Source organism: Odocoileus virginianus, chromosome 32 (genome assembly GCF_023699985.2).
Source record: "Odocoileus virginianus isolate 20LAN1187 ecotype Illinois chromosome 32, Ovbor_1.2, whole genome shotgun sequence".
NCBI classification, from domain to species: Eukaryota; Metazoa; Chordata; class Mammalia; order Artiodactyla; family Cervidae; genus Odocoileus; species Odocoileus virginianus.
In genome coordinates this window covers 10155186-10176933 of record NC_069705.1, presented here as the reverse complement: position 1 = coordinate 10176933, position 21748 = coordinate 10155186, and the positions used below count along the sequence as shown (strand labels likewise).

Genomic DNA, 21748 nt, shown 5'->3' with positions numbered 1-21748 from the left:
CACGAACCTATGGACACCTTATCTTTGACAAAGGAGGCAAGAATATATAATGGAAAAAAGACCACCTCTTTAGCAAGTGGTGCTGGGAAAACTGGTCAACCACTTGTAAAAGAATGAAACTAGAATACTTTCTAACACCATACACAAAAATAAACTCAAAATGGATTAAAGATTTAAATGTAAGGCCAGAAACTATAAAACTCCTGGAGGAGAACATAGGCAAAACACTCTCTGACATGAATCACAGCAGGATCCTCTATGACCCACCTCCCAGAATACTGGAAATAAAAGCAAAAATAAACAAATGAGACCTAATTAAACTTAAAAGCTTTTGCACAACAAAGGAAACTATAAGCAAGGTGAAAAGACAGGCCTCAGATTGGGAGAAAATAATAGTAAATGAAGAAACAGACAAAGGATTAATCTCAAAAATATACAAGCAACACCTGCAGCTCAATTCCAGAAAAATAAATGACCCAATCAAAAAATGGGTCAAAGATCTAAACAGACATTTCTCCAAAGAAGACATACAGATGGCTAACAAACACATGAAAAGATGCTCAACATCACTCATTATCAGAGAAACACAAATCAAAACCACAATGAGGTACCATTACACGCCAGTCAGAATGGCTGCTATCCAAAAGTCTACAAGCAATAAATGCTGGAGAGGGTGTGGAGAAAAGGGAACCCTCTTACACTGTTGGTGGGAATGCAAACTATTACAGCCACTATGGAGAACAGTGTGGAGATTCCTTAAAAAACTGGAAATAGAACTGCCATATGACCCAGCAATCCCACTGCTGGGCATTCACACCGAGGAAACCAGATCTGAAAGAGACACGTGCACCCCGATGTTCATCACAGCACTGTTTATAATAGCCAGGACATGGAAGCAACCTAGATGTCCATCAGCAGACGAATGGATGAGGAAGCTGTGGTACATATACACTATGGAATATTACTCAGCCATTAAAAAGAATTCATTTGAACCAGTTTTAATGAGATGGATGAAACTGGAGCCCATTATACAGAGTGAAGTAAGCCAGAAAGATAAAGACCAATGCAGTATACTAATGCATATATATATGGAATTTAGAAAGATGGTAATCATAACCCTATATGCAAAACAGAAAAAGAGACACAGATGTACAGAGTTTTGGACTTTGTGGGAGAAGGCGAGGCTGGGATGTTTTGAGAGAATAGCATGGAAACATGCATATTATCAAGGGTGAAACAGATCACCAGACCAGGTTGGATGCATGGGACAAGCGCTCAGGGCTGGTGCACTGGGAAGACCCAGAGGGAATGGGTGGAGAGGGAGGTGGGAGGGGGGATTGGGATGGAGAATACGTTGTAAATCCATGGCTGATTCATGTCAATGTATGGCAAAAACCACTACAATATTGTAAAGTAATTAGCCTCCAACTAATAAAAATAAATGGAAAAACAAAACAAAACAAAACAAATTCTTCATAGAAGTGAAATCAGCAAAAGGGAGAACTGGAAAACACTAAACCTTTGTTTTTCTCTGGAAATATCAAAAGACAGTCAGAAAATGGTTGATATAATAACCCCATTGGAGCCTGTGGAAAACCTCTGGCAAACATCCAAAGGTCTACAGCAGCTAAGCAAATATCTAACCAAGAAAAACCCACCTTGAAAATGACAGGAAATTGTGTGTCATTTACTCTCCTATGCCCTACTTCCTCCCCAGCATGGCATGGTTTAGTCTGAAGGAAAGGCCCATCTGTTCCCCAGTTTCCTCTCTCATGCCAGGTGGAGCAGAGAAGACCTTATTTGCAATTTTCTAATCTATCTGGAAGGTGTCCAAATGATTGTTTTCTGTGTCACCTAACTCAGTTTTCAGGTAGCAAAAAGGGGTGGTCACTGCTTGTTAAAACTTCAAGGTTATGACAGACCTGCAGATACTTGGAACAAGAGATTACAGGTGGAAATATACAGATATAAAGCCCTGAAAAGAAGCTGGGGTGAGATTTTGGGGAAATTGAGATATTGAAAAGCAGCCATGTATAGAGTGAATCCCACAGGCCCAGGCAAGACATATGGTCAGAGAGACCTGAGAACATTTTAAACTTTCATGACATGGACTAAGGGATAACCCAGCTAATCAGTGAAAGGCTACCCTGACATAGAGCCAGTCCAAAAAAACTGGTTTAAGATGTGTTTATTTTTTTTAAATGCTGAATTTTCAACAAAAATAATAAGATACCTTAGTCAATTTGGGCTACTATAACAAAAACACCATAAACTGGATCTCAAACAACACCCATTTACTTCTCACAGTTCTGAAGGCTGGAAAGTTTAAAGGTTAAGTCTCCAGTCACAGACATCAATTCTGTGTTGATGAGAGCATGCTGTGTCCTCCGATGGTAGAAGAGGTGGCCTTTCTTTTATAAGGGCACTAATCCCATTCATGAGGGCTCCACCTTCATGACCTAAGCCATTTCCAAAGGCTCACTTCCAAATAACATCACTATGTGCATGTTCTTGCTTCTTGCTCAGTCGCTTCAGTCATGTCAGACTCTTTGTGACCCCATGGACTGTAGCCCACGAGGCTCCTCTGTCCATGGGATTCTCCAGGCAAGAATACTGGAGTGGGTTGCCATGCCCTTCTCCAGGACATCTTCCCCACCCAGGGATAGAACCCATGTCTCCTGCAGCTTCTGCATTGCAGGCAAACTCTTTATTGCTGAGCACTGGGGAAGCCCCACCATCATTATTCATCAGTATACATCTGAACAGAAAAGAAAAATTCAGTCTATATTATAAGGCAAACTAGCAAACAACAGCAACAACACAAGCATAGCCCAAGGGAATGAAATAAACTGGCAGAAACCAGTCCTGAGAACTTGGAGACTTACTAACAAGTCCTTAAAACAACTGTCTAAAATATGCTCTAAGAGCTACAGGAGACAGACATGTACACACAGCTTTATTTTGAATGGATAACCAACAGCGAATTACTGTACAGCACAGGGAACTCTGCTCAATGTCATGTGGCAGCCAGGGTGGGAGGGGAGCTTGGGGTAGAATGGATACGTGTGTGTGTATGACTGAGTCGATCTGCTGCACCTGAAACTATCACAATATTGTTAATTGCTTATACTTCAAGATAAAAAGTTTTAAAAAAGAGCTAAAGAATAAAAGCAATAAAGGGAAGTCAGGAAAATGATGTATGAATAAAATGAGAATATCAACAAAGATACAGAATTATAAAAGAAATCAAACAGAATTCTGGCATTGAAAATGCAAAAACTGAATTAAAAATTGAGTAGAAGGTTTCAACAGCAGATTTAAAGGACATAAGAAAGAATCAGCAAACTTGAGAATAGGATAATTGAAATTGTTGAGTCTGAGAACCAAAAAGAAAAAAGAAAGGGGGGAACTTGTGGGATACCATTATGCAGTACAATATACAAATAAAGAGAATCCCAGAAAAAGAAGGGAAATTATCTAAATAATGGCCAAAAGCTTGTCAAATTTGATGAAACACATGAACCCACAAATCCTGGAAACTTAAAAAATTCTAAGAATAAAGCCAAAGAGACTCACACCAAGACACATTATAATCAAATTATCTAAAGCTAAAAACAAAGAGAATACTAATATTGAAGACAATAAGAAAAAAGCAACTAACCATGTAGAAGGGATGATAATAAGAATATTTCCAATTTCTTAGCAAAAACTGCAGAGGCCAGAAAACAACGAGATGCTATATTTAAAGCACAGAACGCAAAATGCAAAAGGCACCTTGGAAGACAGCCTGGCAATTTCTCTCACAAAACACCAAACAAACAAAAAAAAGAGACTGTTATCCTATGATGTAGCAATCATGCTGCCAGATATTTACCCAAAGGAGATAAAATAAATTCATGACAAAACTTGTGCAAGGATATTTACAACAGCTTGATTCATAACTGCCAGAATGTGGAGACAACCAAGATGTCCTTTAGAAGGTGAATGGATAAACAAACTGTGGTATATACAGACAATACAATATTATTAAGTCGTAAAAAGAAATTAGCTCTAAAGCCATGATAAGGCACGTAGTAAGGTTAAATGCATGTTGCCAAGGTAAAGAAGACAATCTGTAGTGGCTACCGACCTCATATTTCAACAATGTGATAGTCTCAAAAAGGCAAAATTATGGAGACAGTAAAAAGATCAAAGGTTACTAGATGCTACTGCTGCTGCTAAGTCACTTCAGTCCTGTCTGACTCTGTGCAACCCTATAGACAGGAGCCCACCAGGCTGCTCCCCCGTCCCTTGTATTCTCCAGGCAAGAACACCGGAGTGGGTTGTCATTTCCTTCTCCAATTCATGAAAGTGAAAAGTGAAAGTGAAGTAGCTCAGTCGTGTCCGATTCTGAGCGACCCCATGGACTGCACCCCACCGGGCTCCTCCGTCCATGGGATTCTCCAGGCAAGAGTACTGGAGTGGGTTGCCATTTCCTTCTCCAGTTACGAGTATGAGAATGATGAATAAAAATTACTCAGAAACTATTCTGTATGTAACAGATGTTTTCATTTATGTTAATTATATAAAATGAAAAATAAATAGAGACATGATTTTCAATTTACTACTGATACCAGAAATTTAAATTCATTAAAGCAGACATTATTATTTATTGTCCTGTTAAAAATTTATTACAACATTTTTTATAACCTCCCATTGCTAATATAAATTAACATGAGACAAATAAATGAAAGTATACTTACCAAGTCTTTTTCAACTACAATATGCATTTCTATATACTGAGAGAAGTCTGGAAGAGGCTAAAAAAATCACATACATAGGTAAAAAATGAAGAATTATTAAATATTTTAAGTAATATCACTGCTTCACAAATTCAATGTTAGAAATTCAATTTTATATATGAAAATAGAAGTAATTTTCAGACTACTGCCTTTGTCACCTCTTTTGCATCTGTTCAATTAATTAATTTACTCAGAAAATAACTTTTACCTTCCACTGGTACAGGGCTACTCATTTGATTCTCTGCTCTGAAGGACATCTTCCCTTGATCACCACTGTATGTGAATTTACATTAGTTTAATGATACCATCATACATTATTGTGTGTTATGATTTTATTTGTGACCTTGAAAGAGTAAGGGCACCTCTCTGTTTAGAGGGGTGGAATTCCATCTGAAGATAAAGCTAATCCTTGTATAAATAACCTCAGAAAAATGTGAGCAACAGAGAAACAAAATGACTGAGTTTCTTAAACTGTGCCATAGACATCTTAGCATGTGGAATCCGGTTACACTGTCATCACAGATCACAGTGGTTAACTTAGGCACAAATGTGAGGCCCAATGGGCTTATGATCTGTGTGATTTACACCCTGCCAATTTCTAGGGATAAAGTAATACTTGTTTTAATTACCATTAGTAAAATATTACTTGTTTCCATCATTATTTTTATATGAATTTAACCTAGGAGGAATACACTAAGGAAAGCTTATGAGAGAGTCTTATGGACACTCTAAGATTGTAGTATATTTAACTCAAAATAGTTATAATACCATCAACTAACAATGGACAAATATATAGAAGCAGAAAAGGAGAATCAAATTTCAAAAATTGAGAAAATTTTTATTGTGCTTATTTTAAAGTCTGCATTTTTTTTCTTTTTACACTGATATTTAATTCCTTGAAAGTTCAAAACTATCCCCTTTTACTTAAACCATTTTCCTTAATATAAAGAGGAGCAATAAAGAGGGAAAAATTAATCTGGGACTTAGCAAAGATGAAAGTGAAGACTATAGTAATTTAAAGGGAAAAAGTTAATAAGGTCATTAAGACAAATTCAGGGCTGCATGATCATTCATTTTTTTCCACCTTGAAACATTCTTTTAAAGCCTTGAAGACTGGGTTTTTTTTTCTTCAAAACAATGCAAATGAAATCCCCTTACAGTGTAATCAATTTATTATAATTTCCATCCAAAGGTAAGCACCAAATGTTTCATGATAGTTTCGCTTATAGGACTCCATCCTTCCATTTAGGATGAAACAAGGAAAAGACATTGCTTTACTGGAAGATAAACACAAGCATTTATACTAATTGTGTTAGGGTTATATTAACGATTTGAAGGATTCAAAGTTATTTCTTTGTTTTAACCAACATAAGCTGCTACTGATGCTGCTGCTTAGTTGCTAAGTTGTGTCTGACTCTTTTGTGACCCAGCGGACTGCAGCCTGCCAGGCTCCTCTGTCTACGGGACTTCCCAGGCAAGAATACTGGAATGGGTTGCCATTTCCTTCTCCAGGGGACTTTCCTGACTTAGGGTTCGAACTGTGTCTCCTGCATCACTTGCATTGGCAGGCGGGTTCTTTGCCATTGCGCCACCTGGGAAGCCCAACATAAGGGTTAGCTGACTTACATTTCCTGAAATAATCCTTATTCATTTTCATCCTCGAGATAAGGACTGGTGATATTTAGTTGATAATAATTTATTCATTTATTTTCTGGACAATAAACTTTCAAGAGAAAAGATATGTAGTCTATCTTAGCAAAACAATTAAAAATTTAAGACAAAGGTGCCTAAAAGGATGCCAAGAAATGTGTGCATTGGAAAGGTGGGTAGGTGCTAAGATTTCAGAAGACTTCAAAAGCCATTTTATTTAGTAAAAGAAAGTAGTTAGTAAAGAAAACCAATTTCTTGGATACGTGTTATATGACGTTGACTCCAATTACCTGAAATTTTGCTTTGGTCAAGTAAACACTAAAGAACTGAATCTAGGGAAGAAGACTAGAGAGCACTGCTAAGTAATCCAATTGCAATATAGCTGGAGTAGAGTTAAAATTAGAAGATGCCAAAGATCACTGGTAAGAATATTCAAGGAGTGAGAAGGGACATGAAGATGTTGATAGATGACAGACAGACATAGAAAAACATATAAGTAGGTAAATAGTTAATGTGTGTTTTGTGTATTTTGTTTAACTTGGGCAATCATCATGTGCTACATAAGCTCAATAACTAAGAAAAAAATGGAATGAGAGTGGGAGATCTATAAATTACATTAGATAAAGCCATGAAAAAATATACAAGATAATATATAAGACAAAAAAACCTTGAGACTTAACATAGGAAATACTGGAGAAGGAAATGGCAACACACTTCACTGGTCTTGCCTGGAAAATCCCACGGAGGAGCCTGGCAGGTTACAGTTACCGGGGTCGTAAAAAGTTGGACATGACTGAGGAACTGAGTACAATACAGGAAATATCATTATCTAGAATGTGAGCGTATAAAGAAAAGAGAGAGAAGGTGATACATAGAGAGAGGCAGGAGAATTTTATCAGAGAGTAAAGTGAGTTGAAAATTCCAGGGAGTTTTTATGTTATTTCACCATTAATATTTACTCCATGGTAGTGGACTGAAACAACACAGAATCAACACAATCTCAGCCTTCATTTTTGGGAAATGACAATAAGTGAATGCTAACATTTATTTGGAAATTGACAGCATCAAGAATAGCCAAAGCAATCTCGAAAAACAACACTACTGAAGGATGTACACTTACTAATTTCAGAACTTATTTCAAAAATATCTCAGTAAAAAAAAAGTGACTCTGGCATAAGAATAGACATAAAGATCAATGGAATATTATTGCATGTGCAGAAATAATCCCTAAATCTTTAGTCAACTGATTTTGAAATCAAAGGGCCAGGCCATGGAAATTCAGTGAATAAAAGATGAGTCTCTTCAACAAATGGTGTTGGGAAAACTAGATATGCACATGAAAAATGATGAAGTTAGAGCCCTTCCTCCCTTTTTATAAAAAATTAAATCAAGTTGGATCATATATTGAAATGTAAGAGATTAAAGAATAAAACTTTTAGAGGAAATATGAAATAAATTTTGTAAATCTGGTGTGATAGTTAATTTTATCTGTGAACTTGACCGGGCCACAAATGCCCAGATATTTGTCCAAAAATTATTCTGGATATTTATTTGAAAATAATTTTGTATAAGATAAACATTTAAATTGGTGGACTTTTAGTGGAGTAGATTATCCTTCATAATATGTGTGCACCTCATCTGCTCAGTTGAAAGTATTAATAGAACAAGGACTACCTTGTAGCAAGAATGTACACATTGCTGTATTTGAAATGGGTAACCAACAAGGACCTACTGTATTGCACAGGAAACTCTGCTTAATGTTATGTGGCAGTCAGGATGGGCAGAGGGTGGAAGTTTTGGGGAGAATGGTAACATACATAAGTATGGCTGAGTGCTGTTGCTTGTCCATCTGAAATGATCACAACATATTAATTAGCTATAAACATGTCGTCGCTCAGTCGTGTCCAACTCTTTGTGATCTCATGGACTGTAGCCGACCAGGCTCCTCCGTCCATGGAATTTTCTAGGCAAGAATACTGGAGTGGGTTGCCATTTCCTTTTCCAGGGGATCTTCCTGACCCAGGGATGGAACCTGGATCTCCTGCATTGCAGGCAGACGCTTTACCCTCTAAGCCACCAGGGAAGCCCCTTAATCAGGTATACTCCAATATAAAATAAAAAGTTAAAAAAAATTCCTTCTAACTGGCTGTCTTTAGACTTGAACACAACTTTTCCATGGTTTCCAGCCTGCTGGTCTGCAGTCTACTTTAAATCTTCTCATTCTTTCTGTGTGTATTTATATCAAATATATTTATATGTGTGTATACATACATGCAGACACACACACACACACACACACACACACACACACACACATCTTGTTGGTTCTGCTTTTCTAGAGAAATATCTGTCATGGAAGACACTCTTTTAACTATTGCAGCTGTGGAGCTGAGATTGTTGAAAACCAAACACAGAATCTCACTTTGTGAGTGAATGGACTACAATACAGGTTGAACTTCTACCCTCACAGGGTGTCTGCTGAAAGAAGTAAGATCCTAAAAATTGGAATGTGGGTGTATGAGAAACTCTGATGAAGCTGGGGTCATTAATCTTCTAAACTCTGGTGAGTCTTCTTTGTTGACTGAAGAAGTCTCTTCATCTTTGGATAAGGATATAAGGAAAGTATAATGGCCTACCCTAAGGCAGTTGCCATAAAAGACACTTGTGATTCTTCTCAGGATCCTAGATAGGTGTCTTCAGTATTTATGTGAATGTCACTCATGCTTATTTTATCAAAATTCAGATATAATAGATATGAGAAAGGAGTGCATCTGCAGACAACAAAGATCTGGATGCCACTAATGGTAGAAAATGACAGCTTGGAGTTCTGGAAAACTGAGTGACTAGTTTTGAGACTTACAAGCTATGAAGTGTCTGGCATGTCTTGCTCTCTCTCAATAATTTGTAAGCAACTGGTTTATCATAAAAATACATTGTTTATATGGCTGCATAGTAATAACCACATAGTTTACTCAATTGATGACTCACCTCTACATTTTGTATCTTATAGGGCTTTTCTCTTGGCTCAATTTCTTTTTCAGTATATACAGAAGCACTTGAATCCCTAGGTTTTACTTGATAAACCATATGTTCAAAACCAATTGAAGGCTCCAAGGGCTCAATTCCATAACTTACATTTTCAAACTGTAGTAAGCCCCTACAAATTCAAAAAAAAAAAAAAGTGAATAAATAAAATAATTCATTTTCCTTAAAGTCAATAAAATGAAACAATCAGTTTTTTAATAGTATGTAGATATTTTCAGTCTTAACCTTGGGTGGTGAAATAGGAAAACATTACCAAGAATTCACAAATCTACTGAGTGGAATGAGTAGTAGTAATGCTATTGGCATTCATCTAGCTATAATTAATACTATAAGGTTTCCACATATACTAAAAAAAAACTCTTAGTTCAGGAGGGAAGTAGGAGACATGGCTAGAGTTTTCATACCATGCTTTTCTAATGACGGTTTCCCATAATAAGCCATGACTCACTTTAAAACTTAGCAAAGGTCAATGAAACTAAAAGTTGATTCATTGAGAGGATAAACAAAATTAATAAACCTTTAGCCAGACTCATCAAGAAAAAAAAAAGAGGACTCAAATCAATATAATTAGAAATGAAAAAGAAGTTATAACTGACACTACAAGTTGCTACAAACAACTATATGCCCTAAAATGGACAACTTAGAAGAAGTGGACAAATTCTGAGGATACAAGCTTCTAAGAGTGAACCAGAAAGAAATGGGAAATACGAACAGAATGACAAATACTGAAATTGAAACTGTGATTAAACTTCCAAACAAAAGGCCAGGGACAGAAAACTTAGCAGGTGAATTATTTCAAGCATTTAGAGAGGAGTTAACACCTATTCTTCCCAAATCATTCAAAAAAAAATTGCAGAAGGAACACTCCCAAGCTCATTCTATGAGGTCATCACCACCATGACACCAAATCCAGACAATGATGTCACAAATAAAGAATACTAAAGGCCAATATAACTGATGAACATGGATGTAGAAATCCTCAACAAAATATTAGCAAACAGAATCTAACAACACATTAAAATAATCATATACCATGAGCAAATGGGATTTATCACAGGGATGGACGGATTCCTCAACATATATAAATTGATCACTGTGATATATCACATTAACAAACTGAAGAGGAAAAGTCATATGATCATTTCAACACACACAGAAAAAGTTTTGACAAAACTCAGCACCTATTTATGATAAAAACACTCCAAAAAGTTAACATAGAGGGAACATACTTCAACATAATACAGGCCATATATGACAAACCCATGCAACCATCATTCTCAACAGTGAAAAACTGAAAGCATTTCCTCTAAGATCAGGAACAAGACAAGGATATCCACTCTCACCACTTTTATTCAACACAGTTTTGGAAGTCCTAGTGAGGGCAATCAGAGAAGAAAAAGAAATAGAAGGAGTACAAATTGGAAAAGAAGCAAAATTGTCCTGTTTGCAGATTAATGGTACTATACACAGAAAGATCCCACCAGAAAACTACTAGAGCTCATTAATGAACTTGGTAAAGTTGTAGGATACAAAATTAACACACTAAAATCTCTTGCATTTCTATACATTAATAATACAAGATCCAAAAGAGAAATTAATGAAACAATCTACTTACCATCATATCAAAAAGAACCAACTAGCAATAAACCTATCTAAGGAGGCAAAAGACCTGTACTCAGAAAGCTCTAAGATACTGATAAGAGAAAGCAAAGATGACACAAACGGATGTAGAATTATACCATGTTCTCAGATTTGAAGAAGCAATGTTGTCAAAATGACTATACTATCCAAAGTAATCTACAGATTAAATGCAATCAATATCAAATTCCCAGTGGCATTTTTCAGAGAATTAGAACCAAAAAAATTTAAAATTTGTATGAAAACACAAAAGACCTTGAATGGCCAAAGCACTCTTGAGAAGGAAAACTGGAGCTGGAGGAATCAGGCTACCCGACTTCAGAGTATAGTACAAAGTGACACTCATCGAAACAGTATGGCATTGGAACAATAATGGAAATATTGAAACTGGATAGAAATTTCAGAGCTAAACCTATGACCTATGGTCACCTAATCTATGAAAAGGAGGCAAGATATACAATGGAGAAAAGGCAATCTCTTCAATAAGTGGTGCTGGGGAAAAGAAAACTGGACAGCTATATGTAAAAGAATAAAATTAGAGCATTCTTTAATACCATTCCCAAAAATAAACTCAAAATGAATTGAAGACCTGAACATAAAACTGGATTCTATAATACTCATAGAGGAAAACACAGGCAAAACACTTTCTGGCATAAATTGCTGCAAAATCTTTTTTGATCCACCTCTCAGAGTAATGAAATAAAACCAAAAATAAATGGAACCTAATATAACTTAAAAATTTTGCACAGCAAAGAAACCATCAACAAAACAAAAATATAAGTCCATGAAATATGACAAAATATTTGCAAGGGATTAATCTTTTAAATATATAAATAGTGCATGCAGCTCAATATCAAAAAACACAACAAACTAATAAAAAACCGGGGTGGAAGATCTAAACAGACATTTTTCCAAAGATGATATACATATGGCACATGAAAAAAATGCTTAATATCACTAATTACTAGAGAAATGCAAATCAAAACTATAATGAAGAACCACTTCACACTATTTGGGATGGCCATAATTAAAAAATGTACAAATAAATAATGCTGGTGAGGGTGTGGAGAAAAGGGAACCCTCCTATATTGTTGGTCAAATTATAAATCGGTACAGCCACTATGGAGAACAGTATGGTAGCTCCTTAAAAAACTAAAAATAGAGCTACCATATGACATAGCAATCTGACTCTTGGATATATATCTGGAGAAAAGCATAATTTGAAAAGATACATGTGCCCCAATATTCACTGCAGCACTATTTATAACAGCCAGCACATGGAAGCAACCTAAATGTCTACTAACAGAGGAATGAATAAAGAAGATGTGCTACATATCTACATTGGAAGATGTAGATAAAAAGGATATAAAGGCCATAAAAGCCATAAAAGGCTTTTTGTAACAGCATGGCATTTGTACCAAATGCCATTTGTAGCGACATGGATGGACCTAGAGATTGTCATACTGATTGAAGTTGGTCAGAGAAAGACAAATATTATCTGATACCACTTATATGTGGAATTATAAAATGTTACAAATGAGCATATTTACAAAACAGAAATAGAGTCACAGATGTAGAAAGCAAACTTAGGGTTACCAACGGGGGTGGGTGGAGGGAGGGATAAATTGGTAAATGCGAATTGACATATATACATTACTATATATAAAATAAATAACCAATAAGAACCTCCTGAATAGCACAAGAAACTTTGCTCAATACTCTGTAATATTCTATATGGGAGAATAATCTAAACAAGATCAGATATATATATATATATGAATACATGTGTGTAAATATATATATATACACACACACACACACAGAGGCACCTGACTCACTTTGCTGTACAGTAGAATCTAACATAACTTTGTAAATCAACTGTACTTCAATAAAAATTAATTAAAAATAAAAACAAAGCTCTGAATATAATTTCTAAATTTGAAAATTATTTCTTAAAATTCCATTTTGCAACCATAAAATTATATATCACAACCTGAGTCCAGTACACGTGCTAATGATCGCCATAGAATTTGGATAACCTTCAATATACCCTTGGTAGTAGCAAAAGTTCTGAAAAATAAAGAAAAACATATGCACTTCTATCAGAATACTTCATGTTAAATGCACTATTCTCAAACATTTAAAACATATATACATATAGTGTATGCATCAAACACTTACTATTTCCAAGACAGATATATAATATTATTAGATGAACATTTAACCTCAGTTTTCCAAAATTGTGCCTATAAGTTTCTAAGAATAAGTACACTTCCATGATATTTTCTATTATAAATTAAACATGATAGCCCCTATCATTAAGATCAAGGCAAAAATCAAAAACTTATTTTTTCAAATTCTTCTGACTTATTTTTTCAAGGTAGATATAAAGATATAAATAAATCCAAAAACTTCCAAATTTATCAAATTAAAAATTACTTTATTATAATGGCAGAGTAAATTACATTGGATTATAAACTCCTAAATTTACTGAAAAACTAATTCACACATTTAGAAAGCTCAATGAGTTCAAAGAGTTTAAACACAAAGAGATCCATAAACAGATGCATCAGCAAAAACATTAAAAATCAAAGAATCAAATCTTGAAAGCAGCATGGGAAAACTGATTACCTTAAAAGAGAACTCCACTTATATTTGCATAGACTTCTCTGTAGAAACTACAAAGGTTAGGAAGCAAAGGGCTAACATAATGTGCTTACAGAAAAAAGCATTACTCAAGGGTTCTATATCAAGCAAGGCAATGTTTAAAAATAAAATAAAATACATTTATTTCCATATGAACAGAAACTTTGAGAATTTGTTATTACTTGCCCGGCCTTACATGGAATACTTAAGGAAATTCTTCAGGTTGAAAGTAAGTGATCTCAGATAGTAATTCAAATCCACATAAAATTTCAAAGAGAGCTCAAGGAGGTTACTATGTAATTGAAAAAGCATAGTATAAAGGCATATTTTCCCTTTCACTCTCTTAACGATTTAAAAATCAGTTGAGTAAAGCAATATGTATATATGCTTCCCTGATGGTTCAGTTGATAAAGAATTTGCCTGAATTGCAGGACATTGCCTACAATGCAGGAGACCCAGGTTTGATCACTGAGTCAGGAAGATTCCCTGGAGAAGGAAAGGGCAATCCACCCCAGTATTCTTGCCTGGGAAATCCATGGACAGAGGAGCCTGGCAGCTATAGTCCATGGGGTCACAAGAGTCAGACACCACTTAGTGACTAAACCACAAAATGTACATAGCATATTACTGGGTCAAAGAAATGGAATATATTTGCCGGTAACAGCATATAGAAGGTGAGTAGAAACAAAGAAGTACGAGGTTAAGAAAAGGACTGCAGATAGTAAAGTAAATGTAACAGTGAACTGTTGGGCTTGTACATCAATAAATGTAATATGTACAACAATAATACCACAGAAGGGAGGGAAATAAACAGTTTTATAGGAAAAATGTCTCTGTGTCTCACTGGAATTAAGGTAATACAAATTTAAAATTGCATCAGTTCAGTTCAGTCGCTCAGTTGCGTCCGACTCTTTGCGACCCCATGAACTGCAGGACGCCAGGCCTCCCTGTCCATCACCAACTCCCGGAGTCCACCCAAACTTATGTCTATTGAGTCGGTGATGCCATCCAACCATCTCATCCTCTGTCGTCCCCTTCTCCTCCTGCCCTCAATCTTTCCCACCATCAGGGTTTTTTCCAATGAGTCAGCTCTTTGCATCACGTGGCAAAAGTATTGGAGTTTCAGCTTCAACATCAGTTCTTCCAATGAACACCCAGGACTGATCTCCTTTAGGATGGACAGGTTGGATTTCCTTGCAGTCCAAGGGACCGCCAAGAGTCTTCCCCAACACCACAGTTCAAAAGCATCAATTCTTCATCCCTCAGCTTTCTTCACAGTCCAACTCTCACATCCATACATGACTACTGTAAAAACAATAGCCTTGACTAGACGGACCTTTGTTGGCAAAGTAATGTCTCTGCTTTTTAATATGCTGTCTAGGTTGGTCATAACTTTCCTTCCAAGGAGTAAGTGTCTTTTAATTTCATGGCTGCAATCACCATCTGCATTGATTTTGGAGCCCAGAAAAAATAAAGTCAGCCACTGTTTCCACTGTTTCCCCATCTATTTGCCATGAAGTGATGGGACCAGAGGCCATGATCTTAGTTTTCTGAGCGTTGAGCTTTAAGTCAACTTTTTCACTCTCCTCTTTCACTTTCATCAAGAGGCTTTTTAGTTCTTCAGTTTCTGCCATAAGGGTGATGTCATCTGCATATCTGAGGTTATTGATATTTCTCCTGGCAATCTTGATTCCAGCTTGTGCTTCCTCCAGCCCACCATTTCTCTTGATGTACTCTGCATATAAGTTAAATAAGCAGGGGGAAAATATATAGCCTTGATGTACTCCTTTTCCTATTTGGAACCAGTCTGTTGTTCCATGTCCAGTTAGAAAAGCACAAACTACCTTCTCTGCCCATGGTGCTTCTTCTAGCGTCAGCACTCGTGAACTCACAGAGAGCCTTATCCACTGCTGTGGCTTCTATGCAGTCTTGTGTCTGATACAGAAACTTTTTCTCAGTGAATTAAGTGCAGCCATTGGTTTATGTGGGCTTCCCTCATAAAGAATCAGTCAGTAAAGAATCTGTCTGCAAATCTGGAGACCTGAGTTTGATCCCTGGGTCAGGAAGATCCCCTGGAGAAGGAAATGGTCACTCACTCCAGTATTTTTACCTGGGGAATCCCATGGACAGAGATGCTTGGCCAGTACAGTCTATGAGGTCGCAAGAGTTGGACACGACTTAGTAACTAAACCACTACCATTGGTTTATGTACATATCTAACCATACATTCTATCATCTGGAAGTGGCTGATCTAATTTAAAAGTAGACTAGCTTACTGAACACTCTTTTACCCTGGTAGTTGGGAGACATTACTCTGAAAGGCTGGGGTTCTCTTTGCATCAGAGACCAGTATATGGCAAGTTTCACTGAGAGTCTCAATACATTTGTCCAGATATAAGGTGTTGAAATGGGAGTCTCACCTTCCCAACATTATACCTAGTAACTATTTTGTAGCTTTTTTGCTTTCTACCATAGTAACTTTTAGCTCCCATCCACCAGTGGGGAATTTGTTCACCCAGGGACACAATAATGATTCTACTACTTTGGATGATGAAACTTCCACCTGGAGATTTTGAGCTACTTCTGCCACTGTACAAATGAGCAGGCTAACACAGTGGCTGGAGGGACTGACTATGAGCACAGTAGGGAAAATTGTTGCTTAAAAAGTGCTATGTCTTCAATCCACTTGACTATAACAGTAACCAAAATAAGATATGATTAAGGATGAAGACCTTCTGGGAATGAAGATTTGTGTTATTCTGCTAGGTAAACATTCATAAGAAGCTTAGGTAGGTCCGGTTAAGAGCAATGGAAATGCAGAGCAGGTGGTGGGAAAAAGAAGTCATACACAGCAATCATAACTGATCACAGAGGCGAAGACTCTAGCAGCTTTGCATATGTTCTTTTGGCTTGTCACATGTGTATGTATCTTTATTTGCATGTACCAACCATTTTCTTCTCCCCCCCCCCCCCCTTCTATCATCAGCTTACAGACAAGTGGCTGGAGGTTAACTTTACAAGTTAATTTAGCCTCATGTTAACACAGTATTCAGTAGGACTGTGACTGAATTTGTGGAGAGTTTAGTATTGCTACCAATGGACACAATGACACGTAATTGTGTGTCTCACCAATTTGTGAAAGAATGAAAATCACTTTAATTGTGAAAAGGTTGGTTGAATGTTGTTAACTAGAAATGGGTGACTCTCTTGTTTTTTCAGAGTTCAAATGTGTATAAAAGAGCACATATGGGGGGCTCCCCTGGTGGCTCAGTGGTAAAGAATCTGCCTGCCAATGCAGGAGATGTGGCTTCAGTCTCTGGTATGGGAAGATCCCATATGCCACAGTGAAACTAAGCTTGTGTGCCACAACTATTGAACCTGTGCCCTAGAGCCTGTGGTCCACAGCAAGAGAAGCTGCAGTAGTGAGAAGCCTGCACACCACCACGAAGAGTAGCCCTCACTCGCCGCAACTAGGGAAAAGCCTGCACAGCAAGAAAGACTGGAACAGCCAAAAAAAAAATAAAATTCTTTTTTTTTTTAAGTGAGTGCATATGGAAACTGAATAGTCTAAGTTGTAAGGCTCTGTTGATTATTAATGCCTTGCAACTCAGTTTCAAATTAACCTTTTGCCTGCTTTGTGCAAATGAATATGGACCCCTTAGTTATTTTTTCCTTTGCTACGGATCAAGCTTTGCTAGTACCGGGTGCTGGTGAGCGTGGGAGGACAGCTCTGCTGTCTGGTTCCAGGGTGCTAGCTTGGTAGGCTGCTACAGAGAGCACAGCTGTGGCAAAGCCAGGATGCTTCAGTGACTGCTGGTCACTAACACCCTTCAGCCAGTAGTTTCCATCCGTCCAGGCCCCTCTCCTTCCTCAGTGAAGTGAGTTTGGTGAGACAGCTCCTGAGCAGCTCTCCTGGCCGCCCAAAGGGCAGATTTCCCTTGGATGGTTCTGAAGAGAAATTTCACAGCAACATCATTTGGAACAGCACCACAGTGACTTCTGCTATTTGAGGATGCATGGTCATGCCACTTTCAGCAATCCCAACTCTGGGGTAAAGAAACAGCTACTTTAACCCATGCTAGGGTTGCCAACTGCTTCTTGTATCTGATATTCCTGTGTCCTTTAAAGTTCTCTTTTCTTCTTTTTTACTCTAATCCCTGTTACAGTTAATAATTCTCTATATCAAACTTTCTATGTGCAAATTTTTGAGTGATTTCTTTAAACATAGACTAACAGTTTCTTACATTTTTAGATACTTCACTGACTTATCATTGTATTTGTATTTCTTGACTGTGGGTTCATATACAGCTTCATCTGCATAAATCACACTTTATACAATCAAGAGAAAATATCTCTTCCTTTCCTCCAGGTTTTGACTACTTTCCTGCAAATGTGGTTTATATTGTCCAGACTGATAACACGTCTAATTCTTCAAAATTGTCAGTATATTATATCAACCTTATACATAAGTTGATTGGAAAAGTTGGAAATCAATAAATAAATCATTTTAGGTCACAGAGAATATAATTTGGATAGAGTACCCAAAGGTTTATTATTATTATTATTATTTCATTTATTTTTATTAGTTGGAGGCTAATTACTTTACAATATTATAGTAGTTTTTGTCATACATTGACATGAATCAGCCATGGATTTACATGTATTGCCCATCCCAATCCCCCCTAATGAGATGGATGAAACTGGAGCCCATTATACAGAGTGAAGTAAGCCAGAAAGATAAAGAACATTACAGCATACTAACACATAATTATGGAATTTAGAAAGATGGTAATGATAACCTGATATGCAAAACAGGTTTATTATTTTTATACAATTTCCTTTCCCAGTTTTATCATGTTTTTTTCATTGTCATTTTTCTGCACTGTTTTCCTTTACCACACCTTGCTCAGTCTTCTACTAGTACTCAAAATGAATGTGTATAAACTTAGCAACAGTAAGAATGCTGCTTTGTGTGTGCCTCCTTCAAATTTTGATTTGATCAAGTTGATTGATAGTTCTGTTCAAGTCATCATCATATTTGCTGAGTTTCTTCCTACTTGACCTATTGATTATTGAGAGAGAAAGTGTGTGTCTGTGTGGGCATGTGCATTCAGTTGTGTCTGATTCTTTGTGGGCTATGGACTGTACCCTGCCAGGCTCCTCTGTCCAGGGGATTCTCCAGGTAAGACTACTGGAGCAGACTGGCATTTCCTACTTCAGGGATCTTCCCGACTCAGGGATCGAACCCTCATCTCTTGGGTCTCCTGCATTGGCAAGTGGATTCTTTATCACTAGCACCATAGAGAGAAAAGTCTAAATCTTCAGTAATAATAATTTAATTATTTCTTTTTTCATTTCTGTCCATTTCTGCCTCCTATAACTTGACATCTATTTTTACATGCATACATATTTCAGATTGTTACGCCATCTTGTAATTTTATTTTTTAACCAGTATGAGTATCTCACTGTCCTGAAGCGATCATAAAGTAAGCTGCAGACATGGGGAACAACCCTGTGATGACCAACCTAGACAGCATATTAAAAAGCAGAGACATTATTTTGCTGACAAAGGTCTGTCTAGCCAAAGCTCTGGTTTTTCCAGTAGTCATCTGTGGATGTGAGAGTTGGACCATAAAGAAAGCCGAGTGCTGAAGAATTGATGCTTTTGAACTGTGGTGTTGGAGGAGACTCTTGAGAGTCCCTTGGACTGCAAAGAGATCAAACCAGTCCATCCTAAAGGAAATTAGTCCTGAATATTCATTTGAAAGACTGATGCTGAAGCTGAAACACCAATACTTTGGCACCTGATGCAAAGAACTGACTCATTGGAAAAGACCTTGATACTGGGAAATATTGAAGGCAGGAGGAGAAAAGGATGTCAGAGAATGAGATGGTTGGATGGCATCACTGACTTGATGGACACGAGTTTGAGTAAGCTCTGGGAGTTGGTGATGGACAGGGAAGCCTGGAATGCTGCAGTCCATGGGGTCACAAAGAGTGGGACATGACTGAGTAACTGAACTGAAATGATCAGGGAACAAATTCTGTGTCTGATAGGTTGAATTGGTTTCTTGTAGATAAGCCTTTAGTTAGAAAGATTTTAGGGATGAAAATCACATGTGGAATTCATGAAAAATAGGTTTATATGCTTCTAACCTAATTTAATAAACTCTCCTGATTTTTCCTACACTGAAGGTGGGCTTGAAGCTTTGGCAAACATGGCATTTGAGGCCAGCATTCAATAACTTGCTACACTCAGGTTATTACTAAAACAGTCTTTGATTTGTCTTTTTAATTACACATTTGTTTTTCATGACCATCTCCTGGGGAGGGAGGAAAGAGTTAGGTGTTAGGTATATAGAATCACATAAAAAGTAGGTGTGGGACATTGTGGCCACGTGCATATTACTGTTTTTTTTTTTTTTTTTTTTTAAATCTCTGTCTCTCTCCCTCTCGAGGTTCCCCAGGTAGCTCAGTGGTAAAAATATGCCTGCCAATGCAGGAGACATAGAAGCTGTGGGTTTGATCCCTGGAGAATGAAATGACAACCCACTCCAGTATTCTTGCCTGGAGAATCCCATGGACAGAGGAGCCTGGCGGGCTAGACCATAGGGTCACAAAGAGCTGGACATGATTGAGCATGCACACCCTCTCCTTCACCACACACACACACACACACACACACACACACACACAAAATGCCACACAGTATGTCTATTATGTATATATGTGCATAAGTGTATATATCATAAAACTTCTAGACAGTATGCATTATCTATACATTTGTATAGAGAACTCCATAGATGATTCACATGTATTTGCCTACTCCGTTGGGCAAAATTTAAAGAACTCACCATATTTATTATTTTCCCTGTTAAGAGCTTAGTCTATAAAAATACTTTCACTTCAACATAGTGGTATAATTTGCTACATAGAAATCAGGATTGCAAACAAAAAATCAAACAGGTATTGGTGTGTGCTAAGTCGCTCAGTTGTGTCCGACTCTTTGTGACCCCATGGTCTATGTATCCTGCCAGGCTCCTCTACCCATGGGATTCTTAGGCAAGAATATTGGGGTGGGTTGCCATGACCTCCTCCAGGGGGTTCCGGACCAAGGGATCGAACCCACACCTTCAGCATCTCCTACATTGATACATCTGGCTGACAGCAGGTAACTGAAACCAGGGAAAGAGAAAGCAGTGATAAAAGGATGATGGTGCTCACCCAGTCTTACCAGTCACCACCTTAGGCAACCAGACCTTCTGGTGTGGGTATTCTCAGAGGCTGCACTAGATGAACCTCTTCATTCCCCAGTTGCCACACGTGCACAGCACTTGGGGTCATCTCTTTTCTGCTCCCAGGCTAGCAAGGCCTTCCACCTCTTTCCCTGGTTCACCCCCTATACTGCTAACAGAACAGCCACTGGTGAGTGTGAACATGGCTAGGCTAGTTCTGGCTGATATTTCCCCAGCAGTTCCTTGTGTCAGTAGGGATGAAGTCCATATGGAATTCCATGGCACAGCATATCTTTCATGGCCTGGCCCGCTCATATCCTTCTCCTGATTGCTGTGTGCCTGCCCAGACGTTTCATGCTATGGAGGTACTTAGCTAACTCAGAGTCACTAGTCCTAGACCCATTCCCCATGGGGAATGGATATATGCCTCCCGCCATCTTAAAACCCATTTCCTTGGCCACCTTCTTCTATTGAAGGCTTGGCTCAAAACCATTTCTGTGTGAATTTCTCCGAGACTAGTTATCACCATGTTTCACGTATTGGTGCTGCTGCTGCTGCTGCCAAGTCGCTTCAGTCGTGTCCGACTCTGTGCAACCCCATAGACGGCAGCCCACCAGGCTCCGCCGTCCGTGAGATTCTCCAGACAAGAACACTGGAGTGGGTTGCCATTTCCTTCTCCAATGCATGCAAATGAAAAGTGAAAGTGAAGTCGTTCAGTCGTGTCCGACTCTTTGCGACCCCATGGACTGCAGC

General features: G+C 37.7%; 1 protein-coding gene across 3 annotated transcripts in view; it reads right to left on the bottom strand.

The window, feature by feature from the left end:
- ADAM2 (ADAM metallopeptidase domain 2) overlaps positions 1 to 21748 on the bottom strand; it is a 115267-nt gene that overhangs the window by 84450 nt on the left and 9069 nt on the right. For all 3 annotated transcript variants that reach the window (XM_020876290.2, XM_020876291.2, XM_020876292.2), the window contains 3 exons: positions 13108 to 13184; positions 9420 to 9588; positions 4743 to 4799 (listed from right to left, as the gene is read on the bottom strand). In XM_020876290.2, the coding sequence (XP_020731949.2) occupies positions 4743 to 4799; positions 9420 to 9588; positions 13108 to 13184 (303 nt within the window). The remainder of the gene's footprint in view (positions 1 to 4742; positions 4800 to 9419; positions 9589 to 13107; positions 13185 to 21748) is intronic.